Source organism: Carassius carassius, chromosome 16, assembly GCF_963082965.1.
Source record: "Carassius carassius chromosome 16, fCarCar2.1, whole genome shotgun sequence".
Taxonomy (NCBI): domain Eukaryota; kingdom Metazoa; phylum Chordata; class Actinopteri; order Cypriniformes; family Cyprinidae; genus Carassius; species Carassius carassius.
The window spans coordinates 31,042,266-31,065,294 of NC_081770.1; the positions used below are offsets into that span (position 1 = coordinate 31,042,266).

Consider the following 23,029-nt stretch of genomic DNA (forward strand, 5'->3'; position numbering starts at 1 on the left):
AATCAACAACAACTACGGAACCGGCATCTATATCAACTACAGAAACATCTACAGCTGAAACAACAACATCTACATCTGACACACCAACCACTGAATCAACATCTGAATCAACAACACCACTATCTACACGTCAATCAACAACACCTGCTCAAACATCAACATCTGACTCAATAACAACCACTGAACCACCTACAGTTCCAGCAACAACTTTTGCACCAACATCTCCATCAGCTACAACAACATCTATATCTCACTCACCAACCACTGAATCAACATCTGAATCAAACACACCAGAATCTACACCTCAATCAACAACACCTGCTCAAACATCTGCATCATCCTCAACAGCATCTACATCTTACTCACCAACCACTGAATCAACATCTGAATCAACATCTCTAACATCTACACCTCAACCAACAATATTTTCTCAAACATCTACATCTGAATCAACAACCACTGAACCAACATCTACATCAACTACAGAAACATCTACAGTTCCATCAATGACAGCAACAACCTTTGCATCAACATCTAAATCAGCTACAACGACATCTACATCTAATTCAACAACCACTGAATCAACATCTGAATCAACAACAACCACTGAATCAACATCTACATCAACTACAGAAACATCTACAGTTCCATCAATAACAGCAACAACCTTTGCACCGACATCTACATCAGCTACAACAGCATCTACATCGAACTCATCATCCACTGAATCAACATCTGAATCAACAACACCACCATCTACACCTCAATCAACAACACCTGCTCAAACATCAACATTTGAATCAATAACAACCACTGAACCAACATCTACATCAACTACAGAAGCATCTACAGTACCATTAACAACAGCAACAACCTTTGCACCAACATCTAAATCAGCTACAACAACATCTACATCTCACTCAACAACCACTGAATCAACATCTGAATCAACAACACCACTATCTACACGTCAATCAACAACACCTGCTCAAACATCAACATCTGACTCAATAACAACCACTGAACCACCTACAGTTCCAGCAACAACTTTTGCACCAACATCTCCATCAGCTACAACAACATCTATATCTCACTCACCAACCACTGAATCAACATCTGAATCAAACACACCAGAATCTACACCTCAATCAACAACACCTGCTCAAACATCTGCATCATCCTCAACAGCATCTACATCTTACTCACCAACCACTGAATCAACATCTGAATCAACATCTCTAACATCTACACCTCAACCAACAATATTTTCTCAAACATCTACATCTGAATCAACAACCACTGAACCAACATCTACATCAACTACAGAAACATCTACAGTTCCATCAATGACAGCAACAACCTTTGCATCAACATCTAAATCAGCTACAACGACATCTACATCTAATTCAACAACCACTGAATCAACATCTGAATCAACAACAACCACTGAATCAACATCTACATCAACTACAGAAACATCTACAGTTCCATCAATAACAGCAACAACCTTTGCACCGACATCTACATCAGCTACAACAGCATCTACATCGAACTCATCATCCACTGAATCAACATCTGAATCAACAACACCACCATCTACACCTCAATCAACAACACCTGCTCAAACATCAACATTTGAATCAATAACAACCACTGAACCAACATCTACATCAACTACAGAAGCATCTACAGTACCATTAACAACAGCAACAACCTTTGCACCAACATCTAAATCAGCTACAACAACATCTACATCTCACTCAACAACCACTGAATCAACATCTGAATCAACAACAACCACTGAACCAACATCTACATCAACTACAGAAACATTTACAGTTCCATCAATGACAGCAAAAACATTTGCACCAACATCTACATCAGCTACAACAGCATCTACATCGAACTCTTCATCCACTGAATCAACATCTGAATCAATAACACCACCATCTACACCTCAATCAACAACACCTGCTCAAACATCTACATCTGATTCAACAACAACCACAGAACCAGCATCTACATTGACTACAGAAACATCTACATCTAAAACAACAACATCTACATCTGATGCACCAACCACTGAATCAACATCTGAATCATCAACACCACCATCTACACCTCAATCAACAACACCTGCTAAAACATCAACATCTGAATCAACAACAACCACTGAACCAACATCTACATCAACTACAGAAACATCTACAGTTCCATCAACAACAGCAACAATCTTTGCACCAACATCTACACCAGCTACAACAACATCTAGGTCTCAGTCAACAACCACTGAATCAACATCTACATCGACTACAGAAACATCGACATCAGCTACAACAGCATCTGCATCTCACTCACCAACCACTGAATCAACATCTGAACCAACAACACCAGAATCTTCACCTCAGTCAACAACACCTGCTCAAACATCTACATCAGCCACAACAGCATCTACATCTCAGTCACTAACCACTGAATCAACATCTGAATCAACAACTCTAACATCTACACCTCAATCAACAACACCTGCTCAGACATCTACATCTGCTTCAACAACCACAGAACCAGCATCTACATCGACTACAGAAACACCTACATCTGAAACAACAAAATCTAAATCTGACACACCAACCACTGAATCAACATCTGAATCAACAACTCTAACATCTACACCTCAATCGACAACACCTGCTCAGACATCTACATCTGCTTCAACAACCACAGAACCAGCATCTACATCAGCTACAACAACATCTACATCCACTACAACAACATCTACATCTCACTCACTGACCACTGAATCAACATTCGAATCAACATCTCTCACATCTAAACCTCAATCAACAACACCTGCTCAAACATCTACATCTAAATCAACAACAACCACTGAACCAACATCTACATCAACTACAGAAAAATCTACATCAGCTACAACAACATCTACATCTCTCTCACCTACCATTAAATCAACATCTGTATCTGCAACTCTAACATCTACACCTCAATCAACAGCATCTGCTCAAATATCTACATCTGAATCAACAATCACTGATTCAACATCTACATCAACTAAGGAAACATCTACATCTGAAACAAAAACATCTACATCTCACTCACCAACCACTGAATCAACATCTGAATCAACAATTCTAACATCTACACCTCAATCAACAACACCTGCTCAATCTTCTACATCTCACTCACTTACCACTGAATCATCATCTAAATCAACAACAACCACTGAACCAACCTCTACATCAACTACAGAAACATCTAGAGTTACAGCAACAACAACCTTTGCACCAACATCTACATCAGCTACAACAACATTTATATCTCACTTGCCAACCACCAAATCAACATCTGAATCAACAACGCCACCATCTACACCTCAATCAATAACATCTACCTCTGAATCAACAACAATCCCTGCAGCAACATCAACATCCTCAGCTTCATCAGCAACAACCCCTGCACCAACACCTACATCAGCTATAACAATATCTACAGCTTTATCAACAAAAACCCCTACACCAACATCTACATCAGCTACAAGAAGATCTACAGCTCAGTCAACAACATCATCATCAACAATCACTGCACCAACATCTACAATTTATTCAACAAAATCCACCACACCATATACACCTGAATTAACAACAACAATTGAATCAGCATTTACATCAAGCTCTATAGCTTTATCAGCAACAACCCCTGCACCAACATCTGCATCAACTACAGGAACATATACAGATCCTTTAACAACAGCAATAACCCATGCGCCAACATCCAAATCAACTACAGCAACATCTACTATTCCATCAACAACAGCAACAAACCTTGCACAGACATCTAAATCAACTACAGGAACATCTACAGTTCCATCAACAACAGCAACAAACCCTGCACCAACAATTAAATCAACTACAGGAACATCTACGGTTCCATCAATAACAGCAACAACCCCTGCACTAACATTTAAATCAACTACAGGAACATCTACAGTTACATCAACAACAGCAAAAAACGTTGCACCAACATCTACATCAGCTACAACAACATCTGCATCTCACTCACCCACCACTGAATCAACCTTTACATCAACTACAGGAACATCTACAGTTCCATCAACAACAGCAACAACCCCTGCACCAACATTTACATCAGCTACAACAACATCTGCATCTCACTCACCCACCACTGAATCAACATCTAAATCAAATACAGGAACATCTACAGTTCCATCAACAACAGCAACTGTCCCTGCACTAACATCTAAATCAACTACAGGAACATCTACAGTTCCATCAACAACAGCAACAACCCCCGGACCAACATTTACATCAGCTACAACAACATCTGCATCTCACACACCCACCACTGCACCAACATCTACATCAACTACAGGAACATCTACAGTTCCATCAACAACAGCAACAACCCCTGCACCAACATCTAAATCAACTACAGGAACATATACATTTCCATCAACAAGAGCAACAACCCCTCCACTAATATCTAAATCAACTACAGGAACATCCACAGTTCCATCAACAACAGCAACAACCCCTGCACCAACATCTAAATCAACTATTGGAAAATCTACAGTTCCATCAACCACAGCAACAACCCCTGCACCAACATCTACATCAGCTACAACAACAACAGCATCTCACTCATCCACCACTGAATCAACATCTGCATCAACTACAGGAACATCTAAAGTTCCATCAACAACAGCAACAACCCCTGCACCAACATCTACATCAACGACAGGAACATCTACAGTCCAATCAACATCAGCAACAATATTTGCACCAACTCCTACATCAGCTACAACAACAACAGCATCTCACTCATCCACCACTGAATCAACATCTACATCAACTACAGGAACATCTTCTGTTCCATCAAGAACAGCAACAACCCCGGCACCAACATCTACATCAACAACAGGAATGTCAACAGTTCAAACAACATCAGCAACAATCTTTGCACCAACACCTACATCAGCTACAACAACATCTTCATCTCACTCATTCACTACTGAATCAACCTCTACATCAACTACAGGAACAGTTGCAGTTCCATCAACAACAGCAACTTTCCCTGCACTGAAATCTAAATCAACTACAGGAACATCTACAGTTCCATCAACAACAGCAACGACCTTTGCACCAACACCTACATCAGCAACAACAACATCTGCATCTCACTTACCCACCTTTGAATCAACATCTACATCAACTACAGGAAGATCTACAGTTATATCAACAACAGCAACAACCCCTGCACCAACATTTATATCAGCTACAGGAACATCTACAGTTCCATCAACAACAGCAACAACCTTTGCACCTGCACCAACATCAGCTACAACAACATCTGCATCTCACTCACCCACCACTGAATCAAGATCTACATCAACTACAGGAACATCTACAGTTCCGTCAACAACAGCAACAACCATTGCACAAACACCTACATCAGCTACAACAACATCTGCATCTCACTCACCCACCACTAAATCAACATCTACATCAACTACAGAAACATCTACAGTTCCATCAACAACAGCAATAACCCCTGCACCAACATCTACATCAACTATAGGAACATCTTCAGTTCCATCAACAACAGCAACAAGCCCTGCACTAAAATCTAAATCAACTACAGGAACATCTACAGTTCCATCAACAACAGCAACGACCTTTGCACCAACACCTACATCAGCAAAAACAACATCTGCATCTCACTTACCCACCTTTGAATCAACATCTACATCAACTACAGGAACATATACAGTTCCATCAACAACAGCAACAACCCCTGCACCAACATCTAAATCAACTACAGGAACATATACATTTCCATCAACAAGAGCAACAACCCCTCCACTAATATCTAAATCAACTACAGGAACATCCACAGTTCCATCAACAACAGCAACATCCTTTGCACCAACATCTGAATCAACTACAGGAACATCTACAGTTCCATCAACAACAGCAACAACCCCTGCATCAACATCTAAATCAATTACAGGAACATCTGCATTTCCATCAACAACCCCTTCACCAACATTTACATCAGCTACAACAACACCTGTATCTCACTTACCCACCACTGAATCAACATCTACATCTACTACAGGAACATCTACAGTTCCATCAACAACAGCAACAACCCCTGCACCAACATCTAAATCAACTATTGGAAAATCTACAGTTCCATCAACCACAGCAACAACCCCTGCACCAACATCTACATCAGCTACAACAACAACAGCATCTCACTCATCCACCACTGAATCAACATCTGCATCAACTACAGGAACATCTAAAGTTCCATCAACAACAGCAACAACCCCTGCACCAACATCTACATCAACGACAGGAACATCTACAGTTCAATCAACATCAGCAACAATATTTGCACCAACTCCTACATCAGCTACAACAACAACAGCATCTCACTCATCTACCACTGAATCAACATCTACATCAACTACAGGAACATCTTCAGTTCCATCAAGAACAGCAACAACCCCGGCACCAACATCTACATCAACAACAGGAATGTCAACAGTTCAAACAACATCAGCAACAATCTTTGCACCAACACCTACATCAGCTACAACAACATCTGCATCTCACTCATCCACCACTGAATCAACCTCTACATCAACTACAGGAACAGTTGCAGTTCCATCAACAACAGCAACTTTCCCTGCACTAAAATCTAAATCAACTACAGGAACATCTACAGTTCCATTAACAACAGCAACGACCTTTGCACCAACACCTACATCAGCAACAACAACATCTGCATCTCACTTACCCACCTTTGAATCAACATCTACATCAACTACAGGAAGATCTACAGTTATATCAACAACAGCAACAACCCCTGCACCAACATTAATATCAGCTACAGGAACATCTACAGTTCCATCAACAACAGCAACAACCTTTGCACCAGCACCAACATCAGCTACAACAACATCTGCATCTCACTCACCCACCACTGAATCAAGATCTACATCAACTACAGGAACATATACAGTTCCGTCAACAACAGCAACAACCATTGCACAAACACCTACATCAGCTACAACAACATCTGCATCTCACTCACCCACCACTAAATCAACATCTACATCAACTACAGAAACATCTACAGTTCCATCAACAACAGCAATAACCCCTGCACCAACATCTACATCAACGACAGGAACATCTAAAGTTCTATCAACATCAGCAACAATATTTGCACCAACACCTAAATCAGCTACAACAACATCCGCATCTCACTCATCCACCACTGAATCAACATCTACATCAACTATAGGAACATCTTCAGTTCCATCAACAACAGCAACAAGCCCTGCACTAACATCTACATCAACTACAGGGACATCTACAGTTCCATCAACAACAGCAACTGTCCCTGCACTAACCTCTAAATCAACTACAGGAACATCTAAATTTCCATCAACAACAGCAACACCCTTTGCACCAACACCTACATCAGCCACAACAACATCTGCATCTCACTCACCAACCACTGAATCAACATCTTCATCAACTACAGGAAGATCTACAGTTCCATCAACAACAGCAAAAACCCCTGCACTAACATCTACATCAACTACAGGAACATCTACAGTTCCATCAACAACAGCAACAACCCCTGCAGTAATATCTAAATCAGCTACAGGAACATCTACAGTTCCATCAACAACAGCAACAACCTTTGATTCAACATCTAAATTAACTACAGGAACATCTACAGTTCCATCAACAACAGCAACAGCAATGACCCCAGCAGCAACATTAAAATCAACTACAGGAATATCTTCAGTTCCATCAACAACAGCAACGACCCTTGCACTAACATCTAAATCACCTACAGGAACATTTACAGTTCCATCAACAACAGCAACGACCCCTACACCAACATCTACATCGGCTAGAACAACATCTTCATCTCATTCAGCCACCAATGAATCAACATCTACATCAACTACAGGAATATCTACAGTTCCATCAACAAAAGCAACAACCCCTGCACTAACATCTACATCAACTACAGGAACATCTACAGTTACATCAACAACAGCAACTGTCCCTGCGCTAACCTCGAAATCAACTACACAAACATCTACATTTCCATCAACAACAGCAACACCCTTTGCACCAACACCTACATCAGACACAACAACATCTGCATCTCACTCACCCACCACCGAATCAACATCTTCATCAACTACAGGAACATCTACAGTTCCATCAAGAACAGCAACAACCCTTGATTCAACATTTAAATCAGCTACAGAAACATTTACAGTTCCATCAATAACACCAACAACAACGACCCCAGCAGCAAAATCAAAATCAACTACAGGAACATCTTCAGTTCCATCAACAACAGAAACGACCCTTGCACTAACATCTAAATCAACTACAGGAACATTTACAGTTACATCAACAACAGCAACGACCCCTACACGAACATCTACATCGGCTACAACAACATCTGCATCTCACTCACCCACCAATGAATCAACATCTACATCAACTACAGGAACATCTACAGTTCTATCAACAACAGCAAAAACCCCTGCAGTAATATCTAAATCAACTACAGGAACATCGCCACTTCCATCAACAACAGCAGCAACCCCTGCACCAACATCTAAATCAACTACAGGAACATCTTCAGTTACATCAACAACAGCCATGACCCCTCCAACAACATCTAAATCAACTACAGGAACATCTATAGTTCCATCAACGACAGCAACAACCCCTGCACCAACATCCAATTCAACTACAGGAACATCTTCAGTTACATCAACAACAGCCATGACCCCTCCAACAACATCTAAATCAACTACAGGAACATCTATAGTTCCATCAACGACAGCAACAACCCCTGCACCAACATCCAAATCAACTACAGGAACATCTACAGTTCCTTCAACAACAGCAACAACCCCTGCACCAACAACTTCGAGATCAACTGCATCAACATTGATATCAACTGCATTAACTTCTACTCGAACACCAACACCTACTTCTCAAATGACAACTCAAGTTATATCTACAACTCAACCAGCAAGCCAATCAACATCTTCATCTCCAGATGTTGTCCCACAAAGTAATCAAAGATGTTTTACCTGATAATGCATTTTTTGCATGAATCTCCATTCAGAGTTTGTTTTTAGTTTTATTCACATATGCTAATATGAATCTAATTGGTGTTTTCATTTTATAGATATGACATCATTTGCATATGCAACTTTCAAATTGAGATCCTCCGTTGAGCTTAGCAATGATGAAATCATTACTTATATTGAAAAGGTAAGCTGTTGTTTTCTACTTATTTTTTTTTTTGCCTAATTGTAAGCATTGACGTTATCGAAATGTTGAAGAATTAAAAACTAAATATTTCAAGCAATCAGTACATATAAATAAATAAACAAGTCAAGCAATTACAATGGAAAGTGATGTAGCCACAGCAGGAAAAAAAACAACTCTCTTAAAGACTTTAGAATGTGTCTTTTGGCTGACAGTAGAATCACCTGCAGCTACAAGTCTAAAATGCATGGCATGTCAGCTGAAAGACTATTCTTAAATATTCATATTACTGCTGACAAGACAAAGTATTGGTATGGGTATAAGTATGGGTAATAATGATGACTAACTTTGAACGAGAAAAAAATAATAATGAACAAGCATGGCAGAGCAACAGTTAAAAAAGGCATCTGAAATCAATTATTATTATTTATTTATTTTTTACTTTCAGCCTGACTTGTACCTACATGTTGTATTAATTTCCAATATTTACAAGAAAAAAATATCTGGCTAGCATTAATAATTAGATATAGAAGCTGTTTTTTATTATTATTTTGGGGCTAAATTAACAAATATTATTTTATAATTATTTTTGTTTTTTTTTTTGTTTTTTTTGCAGTTTGTCAAGCACTTACAAGCAAACGGGACCATAAAGATTACTGTGAAGAAATCAAGAAAATTGTTGGCCTAAGGAATGTGATGGAAAACAACTCTGACAATTTCTTTCTCAGTTAGATTGACCAACATAACATTACTTATTTTGCTAAGGTTAATCTTGAAGGAATAGTTTACCCAAAACATTTTATTTACTGAAAATGTACTCACCCTCAGGCCACCAAAGAGGTAGATGAGTTTGTTTTTTCATCTGAACAGATTTGGAGATACTGATCATTATTGACTCACATAAGCTACATCTTGGATTGCCTTAGCTTGAGTACATTTTCAGCAAATTATCCATTTTGGGAAATCTACTTAAATCTACCTTGAAAAAGGTGAAGCTTGTAGAAACTTGGCAGTTATCCAGATAGCTACTCAATTGAATTAACCAGAGTGAGCCATGGGGAACTTTCAAGAATAAATAAACTTGGCAGTGACGTATCAGTTAATTTTCTCAAATATATTTGCATTTAAAACTAATTTAATTCAAATAGATTGAATGGCCTATAGTTCACCAAAGAATCTCTGCTTCTTTAAATCTATTCTCTTCTACAGCTATTTCATCAAGATTATTAAGAAACATAGATGACAGATTAAAATGACAAGATTATAGATGCCAATGATATCGATTACAAATCCATCAAGCTCCCCCTCTTAAATAACTAGGGTATACAGTCAATAGTATACAGAGAATGACTGATTACATGATGTTTCCTCATACTGAAATTTTGATGCAAGTTTTGTTAATGACTTGCAACATGTTGTAGCCACTCTGATTTATAAAATAAATTAGTAGATAAAAGTTACAAGAAGACGCAACTCATTTGGCACATTTTGCATTCAAAAACGATTCTGCTGATTACAGTTGGAGCTGAGGGTCTTCTTTTGTGAAGAAAATTTGAATGAAAACAAACGTCTTAATGCATAAATATTACTATTAACATATAAAAGTTAGACAGCTGAGACAATTTAACAAGTTTCACAAACATCTGATGATCAGAATGAGAAATTAAATAATGAGTCCCCTTTTTTATCAAAAAAACAAACCACAAAAATAAATCTCACTGAACTCTTAGGGACATTCTCTGAGAACCTGTTATATTAGTACGAATGAACTGGTGGGTGGAGTTCAATGACAAGTTTTAGTTTGATGTCAAACACATCAGTCTTCAGTCATTTTACAGGCAGAAGAAGAGGATTTATCTTTATATTTGCATTACTCATGTTAGGTTGCTTCTCAGAGGTTGTTTTTCTGGTATTAGGTTTGGTAGCAAAAACCCCGAAAGATGTTTCGATTTATTATATTTATTGAATTGGCTTTACTGATTGGTAGATCAATACCAACAGGTAAGACGTCTATTTAAATCTCAATATTTAAATCTGCAAAAATTGAATTAAATAAATATGTGTGTATATATTACTCATTTATTATTATGCATATAGTGTGCTTTATATAAGTGAACAATATCAGGGTCATGAAAATGTTTATAAATAGGAATATATTGTGTCCTGATATGATCAATTTTATTTAGCAATATAGAAAATCTGTTCTACTTTACCATTTTGAATAATCTATGTATTTTTGTAAAAACATAGAAACAAATACCATCAAGTTGTTAGTTACAAAGAAGAAGAAAAAAAGTTTTTAATATAACTCTGCACGTGATTTAAACAGTAAAAGTCTGTAAATATGCTACATTAAAAAACTGTAAATTGCTTAACAGTAACTTGGCATATTATATACAGTGAATAACTGTCATTACATTCATTGTAATTTTACAGAGAAATATGGAAGCAAAAAAAGAATGTCATTGTATAATTTACAGTGAAAAAAACATATTATTGATATTCCCAGAATTCCCTGCATGTCTCTTCACATTAGATGTGTACACGAGGGTTTTATCTTACATCAGATGTTGTAAAATAAATGTTTATTGCATTTTTAGTGTTTTCTCGTGGTGGTGGTGTTTAGTGTTTGTGTGAATGACACTGTGCATCTTCTATGTATTAATATTTCCCTTCTCAGTTTGTAGTTTGACTTTCACATCACCACCTGTTTTGGTGGTTATCATTGTATTATAATCAAAACAGGTATTAGTACTTTAAATAGGTCAGTATATTAACATTAAATCAACAAATGAAATACTTTATTATTTTTGCTGTGAATTCAAGCTAAAAATCGTGTCACTTGCAAAACGTGAGCAGAATAAACACAGAAATTCAGCAGTGAAACTGCTCCTTGCAAAAGTATCTGCAATACAATTGGCCAAACACCACACTACCCCAAGTGGACACACTGAAAGTATAAAACCCCCGCTTTAAAAGTTCCTATTCATAAAACCACATAATAACTGGTATAAACTAAGACATTAATATCACAACAGTTAAACGGTTACACAACAAAACACTAAACACAAAGCAGCAGTGCAGTCATACTGATGTACATTCGTCTTCAACCAAGGTGCTGGAAACCCCTGGAGGTATAGTTACACCTGCTGAACATAACAAAGATGACCTACATTACACTCATAAAAACACATGACAACCTCCCATCATACATACCGAGAGAGAATTCCAATGTAGCAAAACGCATGGTTCCTAACCACACGAGACCATGGCTGCTAGCATGCTGATGAACAAAAGACAACAATAAAACCCCTTTATAAAAAGCAAATCCTCTTCTCAGAATTGGGAAACTAACCTGAAAAAGGCCTACTTGCGACACCAACAGGAAGATGCAACAAACCCTATCCTTTGTCCATGACTTTCCACAATGATCTAGTACCAAGGATGATGCATCTTGAGTAATCAAACCATTCCTTTTTTAATAGGATCAATCCCAACACTGGTAGGTTCTTTGGATTTAAACCATTTTAACCAATGACGAATGATTAGGAACACTGATAGGTTCCCAGGCTGGCATGACGTCAACCAATCATATCTGGGCTAATACCTTACCCTGCTACACACAGCTCATTACTAAATTGTTCGTTACTAAAGGGACATTAGGCTGTTGTAGCTGTTCCCACATGATCAGTTTCATAACAGTTCATGATAGCTGGTGATCCATCGGGAACTAGATAAGAGCAGAATGGATTTATGTACAACCCGAATTCCGGAAAAGTTGGGATGTTTTTTAAATTTTAATAAAATGAAAACTAAAGGAATTTCAAATCACATGAGCCAATATTTTATTCACAATAGAACATAGATAACGTAGCAAATGTTTAAACTGAGACATTTTACACTTTTATCCACTTAGTTAGCTAATTTAAAATTTAATGCCTGCTACAGGTCTCAAAAAAGTTGGCACGGGGGCAACAAATGGCTAAAAAAGCAAGCAGTTTTGAAAATATTCAGCTGGGAGAACATCTAGTGATTAATTAAGTTAATTGATATCAGGTCTGTAACATGATTAGCTATAAAAGCTTTGTCTTAGAGAAGCAGAGTCTCTCAGAAGTAAAGATGGGCAGAGGCTCTCCAATCTGTGAAATTGTGGAAAACTTTAAAAACAATGTTCCTCAACGTCAAATTGCAAAGGCTTTGCAAATCTGATCATCTACAGTGCACAACATCATCAAAAGATTCAGAGAAACTGGAGAAATCTCTGTGCGTAAGGGACAAGCCCGGAGACCTTTATTGGATGCCCGTGGTCTTCGGGCTCTCAGACGACACTGCATCACTCATCGGCATGATTGTGTCAATGACATTAATAAATGGGCCCAGGAATACTTTCAGAAACCACTGTCGGTAAACACAATCCGCCGTGCCATCAGCAGATGCCAACTAAAGCTCTATCATGCAAAAAGGAAGCCATATGTGAACATGGTCCAGAAGCGCCGTCGTGTCCTGTGGGCCAAGGCTCATTTAAAATGGACTATTTCAAAGTGGAATAGTGTTTTATGGTCAGACGAGTCCAAATTTGACATTCTTGTTGGAAATCACGGACACCGTGTCCTCCGGGCTAAAGAGGAGGGAGACCTTCCAGCATGTTATCAGCGTTCAGTTCAAAAGCCAGCATCTCTGATGGTATGGGGTGCATAAGTGCATACGGTATGGGCAGCTTGCATGTTTTGGAAGGCTCTGTGAATGCTGAAAGGTATATAAAGGTTTTAGAGCAACATATGCTTCCCTCCAAACAACGTCTATTTCAGGGAAGGCCTTGTTTATTTCAGCAGGACAATGCAAAACCACATACTGCAGCCATAACAACAGCATGGCTTCGTCGTAGAAGAGTCCGGGTGCTAACCTGGCCTGCCTGCAGTCCAGATCTTTCACCTATAGAGAACATTTGGCGCATCATTAAACGAAAAATACGTCAAAGACGACCACGAACTCTTCAGCAGCTGGAAATCTATATAAGGCAAGAATGGGACCAAATTCCAACAGCAAAACTCCAGCAACTCATAGCCTCAATGCCCAGACGTCTTCAAACTGTTTTGAAAAGAAAAGGAGATGCTACACCATGGTAAACATGCCCCGTCCCAACTATTTTGAGACCTGTAGCAGAAATCAAAATTGAAATGAGCTCATTTTGTGCATAAAATTGTAAACTTTCTCAGTTTAAACATTTGCTATGTTATCTATGTTCTATTGTGAATAAAATATTTGCTCATGTGATTTGAAAGTCTTTTAGTTTTCATTTTATTCAAATTTAAAAAACGTCCCCACTTTTCCGGAATTCGGGTTGTAGATTTATGTATACATTTTTGTAGAGATTGTAATTCCTCTTTTGGTTGGATAAATAAAAATTTAGGTAGGAGAACCCCAGGGTTAACAAGGGTGTAAGGAAAAGTGCAGCTATTAACTACTTTGCTTATTTAATTATTTATTACTTAAATTGTAATTTTAAAAAAAAAATGAATAAGTTAAAATATTAATAACTTGAACTAACTTTATCGCTCGAGCTTCATTTAGAAGATGTACAAAAATAAAATTTTAACACGTTTAATGAAGGGTTATTCTCAAATCCAGTCAACATGTCAGACTGCAAGTGTTAACTAAACTAATAAAAACAAATCCAGTCAATACTGAGATCATTCCACATGTGCACGAACCATGAGTGACTTCACTGGAGAAACAGCAGCCCCATCTTGTTAAATTCACATCTCGGGTAAGTGCCACTAAATTCATCTTATTTTTTAGACTAATTTTATTGACAAAATAGTTTTGCGTGGATATTTAGAAGTGTTTTAAAAGCTGTATGTCGAAAGTAAAGTGAATATTTAAGTGTAGTTCATGTGTCAGGTAAGTTGCACTCAATAAATATTTGTACTTAGACTGAATTTATTAAAACGCATATATATTAAAAAGGTGTAAACAATTTATTTAAAACTAATATATTTGTACACAAACGTACAACATATATCCTCATAAAAACATAGAATAAGCATTGAATGAATTTTATATTTGTGGGAAAGGACTGTTTAAGTTAAGGGAACATGGTCTTTCATCTTGTTTAATCTGTACATGTCAAAAGCTGTTACTATAATAAATTTTAGGTTTAATTTTGGTGTGTTGTTAAAAAACATGAAGAGATTGTGCAGTCGTTCTCTCTTTATAAGCCATGTTGATGCTTGATGTGACTGAACCGAAATCTTTGAAACGTGCAATGCAAACCACAGTAATATGCTTATTTTAAGGTAACAGGGCGTGTTGAATGGATATTTGCATGTGCAAACTTAAAAGACAACATTAAACATGACTAACAACAAGCCATGATGAAATGTCGCTCTTTTTAAATGGAGCGAATTCAAAATTGCGATTCTGGTCTCGTGAATTGCATTTCAGAAGGGAGCTAGTCATTCCAAAAGGGGGTTGCAACTTCTGTTTCATCACAAATTTAATTAACTGATATTGGCATGTTGATAGGCATCATTAAATTTTTTAGATAAACTGTGTTTTTCTTTCTCCATCAGGGCGTGGTCAAAGGCTTTATCAGTGCTTCGTCATCATTGCAAGTTTTCAGATGCAACTTAGTCACTTCTTCCAAGGCACCAAACACTGGCATGTGACCAGACTGCTCGACTGCAAATACACAGTGTGTGTACTTTCAAGACTAAGTCTTTGTTGTTTTCATTGCAGGTGATATGTGTAAATGTTTAGAGATTTTATTGCAATTATAACATGCTTTATTGTTCTCAGCGGCATCTGCACTATTATTAGTGGTGAATGTAGCCAGCCAGATCCAGTCCGTAACCAGTCCAGATGGTGGAACAGCACATAGAGATGATCTCTACAGCCCTGAATGTCAGCGGAGACCATGACAGCTAGATGAGCCCCAGAGAATGATTCCCTCAGAAGACCTTGTCACTTAGATGGCCACCGGGACAAGACCACGGGAACCAGATGAGTCCTCTGCACATTCTGACTTTGCTGCAGCCTGGAATTAAACTGCTGGATTTGTTTGGCCAGAGAAGAACGATGGAGTTTTGGTTCCTTTTGTAAAGATTCTTTGACACAATCTGTATTGCAAAAAAGCGTTACATAAATAGCGGTGACTTGACTTTTGCCTAATTTTAAAGATGTAATTGTGAACCGTAGTAATATTTGTAAATATTTGTTGAACTTGAACTTGAACCTGTTTAGTCTTTTTTAAGTTCATTAAACTTCGCAAACATTTAGTTTAACTTGCTTAGACTTTTTTAAGTTCATTAAACAAATGTTTAAAATTTATTTTGCAGTTGTATTACAAATGTAATGTTTGGCACCTGGAGCATTTTAAAGGGATAGTTAATCCGTAAATGAAAATTTGCTGTTAATTTACTGACCATCAGGCCATCCCAGATGTCCGTGACTTTTTTTCTTTAGTAGAACAGTAAAGAAGATTTTTATCTGAAACAGTGATCCTTGGTGATTCATACACGCCACCTCAATGGCTGCAGTTTTTTGAGGGTCAAAAAAGCATACAGACAAGATCAAATTAATACCACAGAGTGACTGTTTCGATTCATAAGACCTCAATGTGTCATCAGGTGATTGGTAACCACTGGTAATCTGGTCTTGTCTTTATATGTTTTTTGGCTCGCAAAAACTGGCTTATACCAAAACTTATGAATTGGTATAGAATATTGTTTTGCCCAAAAACTCCTTTACTGTTCTACTGAATAAATAAGTCACCTACATTTTGGATGGCCTTAGGTCAGTTAACAGCAAATCTTCATTTTTGGGGTTAACTATTGTTTTAAGCCTGCATTTTTATAAAAGTTATAAATGCAGATTGTTTTTAAATAAAGGCTATTATGTATAAAACTAATTCAGTAAAAGTTAAGCCAACTAAAAAATATCAATTCAGTTAATAATTTGAAGAGAGAGAACTAGATACAATATATATATATATATATATATATATATATATATATATATATATATATATATATATATGAAACAGCTTGATTTTTTTTTCAATGTACCTATTGGCCATCAAGGATAATATAATCATGTTTCTGTAATGTAACTAGCCTTCAGTCACAGATGAAAATTACACATTTGTAGCACTGAAAATAACTTAGAACCATGTTCAAACAGAGTATCACAAACACTGAAAAACAATTTTTTTATAGGTCACATAGATGTTGCTTCCATTTTTGAATATTTCGACTATAGGTCACTATTATCTGCCATGTTTTTTCTCTTAACACTTCTTCTTTCTTCTTGTGCTGTTTTATTTTCATTTACATAATCAGCTGCACAAACAACAACTCCACCAGAATCAACAACTCTGTTAACAACAGTTGCACCCACCTCCGGAACAGCTACACCAACATCTACCACTCCATCAACAACTACTGCACCAAACTCAGAATCAACAGCACCAATATCTACCAATTCATCAACAACAACTGCACCAACATCTACCACTCCATCAACAACAACTGCACCAACAACAGCCACTCCATCAACAACAACTGCACCAGCCATTGGGGCATCAACAACAACTGCATCAAAATCTACCACTCCATCAACAACAACTCCACCAACAACAACCACTCCATCAACAACAACTGCACCAGCCATTGGGGCATCAACAACAACTGCACCAACATCTAAAACTCCATCAACAACAACTGCACAAACAACAACCACTCCATCAACAACAACTGCACCAACAACAACAACTGCACCAGCCATTACATCAACAGCACCAACATCTACCACTCCATCAACAACAACTGCACAAACATCAACCACTCCATCAACAACAACTGCACCAGCCATTACATCAACAGCACCAACATCAACCATTCCATCAACAACTACTGCACCAACATCAACCACAACCATTGGGTCATCAACAACAACTGCATCAACATCTAACTCTCCATCAACAACAACTGCACCAACATCATCCACTCCATTAACAACAACTGCACCAACATCTACCACTCCATCAACAACAACTGCACAAACATCAACCACTCCATCAACAACAACTGCACCAGCCATTACATCAACAGCACCAACATCTACCACTCCATCAACAACAACTGCACCAACATCTACCACTCCATCAACAACAAATGCACCAACATCTAACTCTCCATCAACAACTACTGCACCAACATCTAACACTCCATCAACAACTACTGCACCAACATCAACCACTCCTTCAACAACAACTGCACTAACATCAGCCACTCTATCAACAACAACTGCACCAACATTAACTACTCCATCAACAACAACTGCACCAACATCAACCCATCCATCAACAACAATTGCACAAGCAATTACATCAACAGCACCAACATCTACCACTCCATCAACAACTGCACCAACATCTATCACTCCATCAACTACTGCACCAGCCACAATATCAACGGCATCGACATCTACCACTCCATTAATAACAACTGTCCCAACATCAACAACTTTTTCAACAACAACTTCACCAACATCTACCTCTCAATCAACAACTGCACCAACAACAACCACTCCATCAAAAACAACTGCACCAGCAATGAAATCAATGGCATCAACATCTACCACTCCATCAACAACTGCACCATTATCAACAACTCCATCAACAACAACTTCACCAACAACCACTCCATCAACAACAACTGCACCAACATCTACAACTCCATCAACAACAACTACACCAAAATCAACCACTCTATCAACAACTACTGCAGCAACATCAACCACTCCATCAACAACAATGGCACCAGCCATTACATCAACAGCACCAACATCTACCACTTCATCAACAACTGTACCAACATCTAACACTCCATCAACAACTACTGCACCAACATCAACCACTCCTTCAACAACAACTGCACCAACATCAGCCACTCTATCAACAACAACTGCTCCAACATTAAATACTCCATCAACAACAACTGCACCAACATCAACCCATCCATCAACAACAATTGCACCAGCAATTACATCAACAGCACCAACATCTACCACTCCATCAACAACTGCACCAACATCTATCACTCCATCAACTACTGCACCAGCCACAACATCAACGGCATCGACATCTACCACTCCATTAATAACAACTGTCCCAACATCAACAACTTTTTCAACAACAACTTCACCAACATCTACCTCTCAATCAACAACAACTGCACCAACAACAACCACTCCATCAAAAACAACTGCACCAGCAATGACATCAATGGCATCAACATCTACCACTCCATCAACAACTGCACCATTATCTACAACTCCATCAACAACAACTACACCAAAATCAACCACTCTATCAACAACTACTGCAGCAACATCAACCACTCCATCAACAACAATGGCACCAGCCATTACATCAACAGCACCAACATCTACCACTTCATCAACAACTACTGCACCAGCCACAACATCAAAGGCATCGACATCTACCACTCCATCAATAACATCTGTCCCAACATCAACAACTTTGTCAACAACAACTGCACCAACATCTACCTCTCCATCAACAACAACTGCACCAACATCAACCACTCCATCAACAACAACTGCACCAACATCAACCACTCCATCAACAACAACTGCACCAACATCTACCACTCCATCAACAACAACTGCACCAGTCATTACATCAACAGCACCAATATCAACCATTCCATCAACAACTACTGCACCAACATCAACCACAACCATTGGGTCATCAACAACAAATACACCAACATCTAACTCTCCATTAACAACAACTGCACCAACATCAAGCACTCCATCAACAACAACTGCACCAGCCATTACATCAACAGCACCAACATCTACCACTCCATCAACAACAACTGCACAAACATCAACCACTCCATCATCAACAACTGCACCAGCCATTACATCAACAGCACCAACATCTACCACTCCATCAACAACAACTGCACCAACATCTACCACTCCATCAACAACAAATGCACCAACATCTAACACTCCATCAACAACTACTGCACAAACATCTAACACTCCATCAACAAATACTGCACCAACATTAACTACTCCATCAACAACTACTGCACCAACATTAACTACTCCATCAACAACAATTGCACCAGCCATTACATCAACAGCACCAACATCTACCACTCCATCAACAACTGCTCCAACATCTATCACTCCATCAACTACTGCACCAGCCACAACATCAACGGCATCGACATCTACCACTCCATTAATAACAACTGTCCCAACATCAACAACTTTTTCAACAACAACTTCACCAACATCTACCTCTCAATCAACAACAACTGCACCAACATCAACCACTCCATCAACAACAACTGCACCAACATCAACCACAACCATTGGGTCATCAACAACAACTACACCAACATCTAACTCTCCATCAACAACAACTGCACCAACATCAACCACTCCATCAACAACAACTGCACCAGCCATTACATCAACAGCACCAACATCTACCACTCCATCAACAACAACTGCACAAACATCAACCACTCCATCAACAACAACTGCACCAACATCATCAACTCCTTTTACAACAACAGCACCAACATCTATCACTCCATCAACAACAACTGAACCAGCCACAACATCACTGGCATCAACACCTACCACTCCATCAACAACTGCACTATCATCTACCACTCCATCAACAACAACTGTACCAACAAAAACCACTCCATCAACAACAACTGCACCAGCCAATACATCGACAGCGCCAACAACATCATCAACTCCTTTTACAACAACAGCACCAACATCTATCACTCCATCAACAACAACTGAACCAGCCACAACATCACTGGCATCAACACCTACCACTCCATCAACAACTGCACTATCATCTACCACTCCATCAACAACAACTGTACCAACATCTACCACTCCCTCAACAACAACTGCAGCAACATCAACCACTCCATCAACAACTATAACACCAGTCACAACATCATTGGCATCAACATTTACCACTCTATCAACATCTACCACTTCATCAACAACAACTGCACCAACATCAACCACTCGATCAAGAACAACTGTACCAACATCAACCACTCCATCAACAACAAATGCACCAACATCTACCACTCCATCAACAACAACTGCACCAACATCTACCACTCCATCAGCAACAACTGCACCAACAACAACCACTCCATCAACAAAAACTGCACCAGCCATTGGGTCATCAACAACAACTGCACCAACATCTACCACTCCATCAACAACAACTGCACCAACAACAACCAATCCATCAACAACAACTGCACCAGCCATTACATCAACAGCACCAACATCAACCACTCCATCAACAACAACTGCACCAACATCTACCACTCCATCTACAACAATTGCACCAGCCACAACATCACTGGCATCAACACCTACCACTCCATCAACAACTGTAGCAACATCAACAACAACTGCACCAGCCATAACATCAACGGCACCAACATCAACCACTCTATCAACAACAACTGCAAAAACATCTACAACTCCATCAACAACTATAACACCAGTCACAACATCAACGGCATCAACATCAACTGCACCAACATCTACCACTCCATCAACAACAACTGCACCAACAACAACCAATCCATCAACAACAACTGCCCCAACAACAACCACTCCATCAACAACAACTGCACCAGTCATTACATCAACAGCACCAATATCAATCACTCTATCAACAACAACTGCAAAAACATCTACAACTCCATCAACAACTATAACACCAGTCACAACATCAACCACTCCATCAACAACAACTGCACCAACATCTCCCACTCCATCAACAACAACTTTACCAACATCAAGCCTTTTGTCAACAACAGTTGCACCAGCCACAACATCATTGGAATCAACATATACCACTCCACCAATAACAACTGTCACAACATTAACAACTTTGTCAACAACAACTGCACCAACATCTACCGCTTCATCAACAACAACTGCACCAACATCAGCCACTCTGTCAAAAATAGATGCAAATGCCACAACATCAAATTCACCAAGATTTACCAGTCAACCATCAACTGCACCAACATTTACCACTCTACCAGCAACTGCTGCACCAAGCTCAATGTCAACTGCACCAACGTCTACCATTCCATCAACAATAACTGCACCAACATTTACCACTCCATCACCAACTACTGCACCAACATTTGTCACCCTACCAACAACTGGTGCAACAACTTTAACATCACCTGCACCAACATTTATCACTTTGTCAACAACAACTGCACCAGCCACGACATCATTGGCATCAACATCTACCACTCCATCAACAACAACTGAACCAACATCTACCACTCCATCAACAACAATTGCACAAACAACAACCACTCCATCAACAACAACTGCATCAGCCATTACATCAACAGCACCAACATCTACCACTCCATCAGCAACAACTGCACCAGCCACAACATCATTGGCATCAACATCTACAACTCCATCACCAACTACTGCACCAACATTTGTCACCCTACCAACAACTGGTGCAACAACTTCAACATCAACAGCAACAACATCTAGCACTTTGTCAACAACTGCACCAGCCACGACATCATTGGCATCAA

At 38.8% G+C, this 23,029-nt stretch overlaps 2 protein-coding genes and 1 long non-coding RNA gene across 3 annotated transcripts; all 3 read left to right on the top strand.

Annotated features, from left to right (window-relative positions):
• The first annotated feature begins 506 nt into the window (after positions 1 to 506).
• Positions 507 to 3,652, top strand: LOC132160237 (mucin-2-like). Its single transcript, XM_059569972.1, has 3 exons — positions 507 to 3,013; positions 3,209 to 3,343; positions 3,436 to 3,652. Exons 1-3 carry the CDS (start codon positions 507 to 509, stop codon positions 3,650 to 3,652), a joined length of 2,859 nt encoding a protein of 952 aa, XP_059425955.1.
• A 5,250-nt stretch (positions 3,653 to 8,902) lies between these two features.
• Positions 8,903 to 10,049, top strand: LOC132159204 (uncharacterized). Its single transcript, XR_009437831.1, has 3 exons — positions 8,903 to 9,162; positions 9,280 to 9,365; positions 9,979 to 10,049. It is a non-coding gene; the product is annotated as an uncharacterized LOC132159204 (long non-coding RNA).
• A 1,077-nt stretch (positions 10,050 to 11,126) lies between these two features.
• LOC132160238 (mucin-2-like) lies at positions 11,127 to 22,985 on the top strand. Its single transcript, XM_059569973.1, has 5 exons — positions 11,127 to 11,134; positions 18,743 to 19,017; positions 19,100 to 22,092; positions 22,461 to 22,633; positions 22,856 to 22,985. The coding sequence occupies exons 1-5, from the start codon at positions 11,127 to 11,129 to the stop codon at positions 22,983 to 22,985; spliced, it is 3,579 nt and encodes a 1,192-aa protein (XP_059425956.1).
• Positions 22,986 to 23,029: the final 44 nt, after the last annotated feature.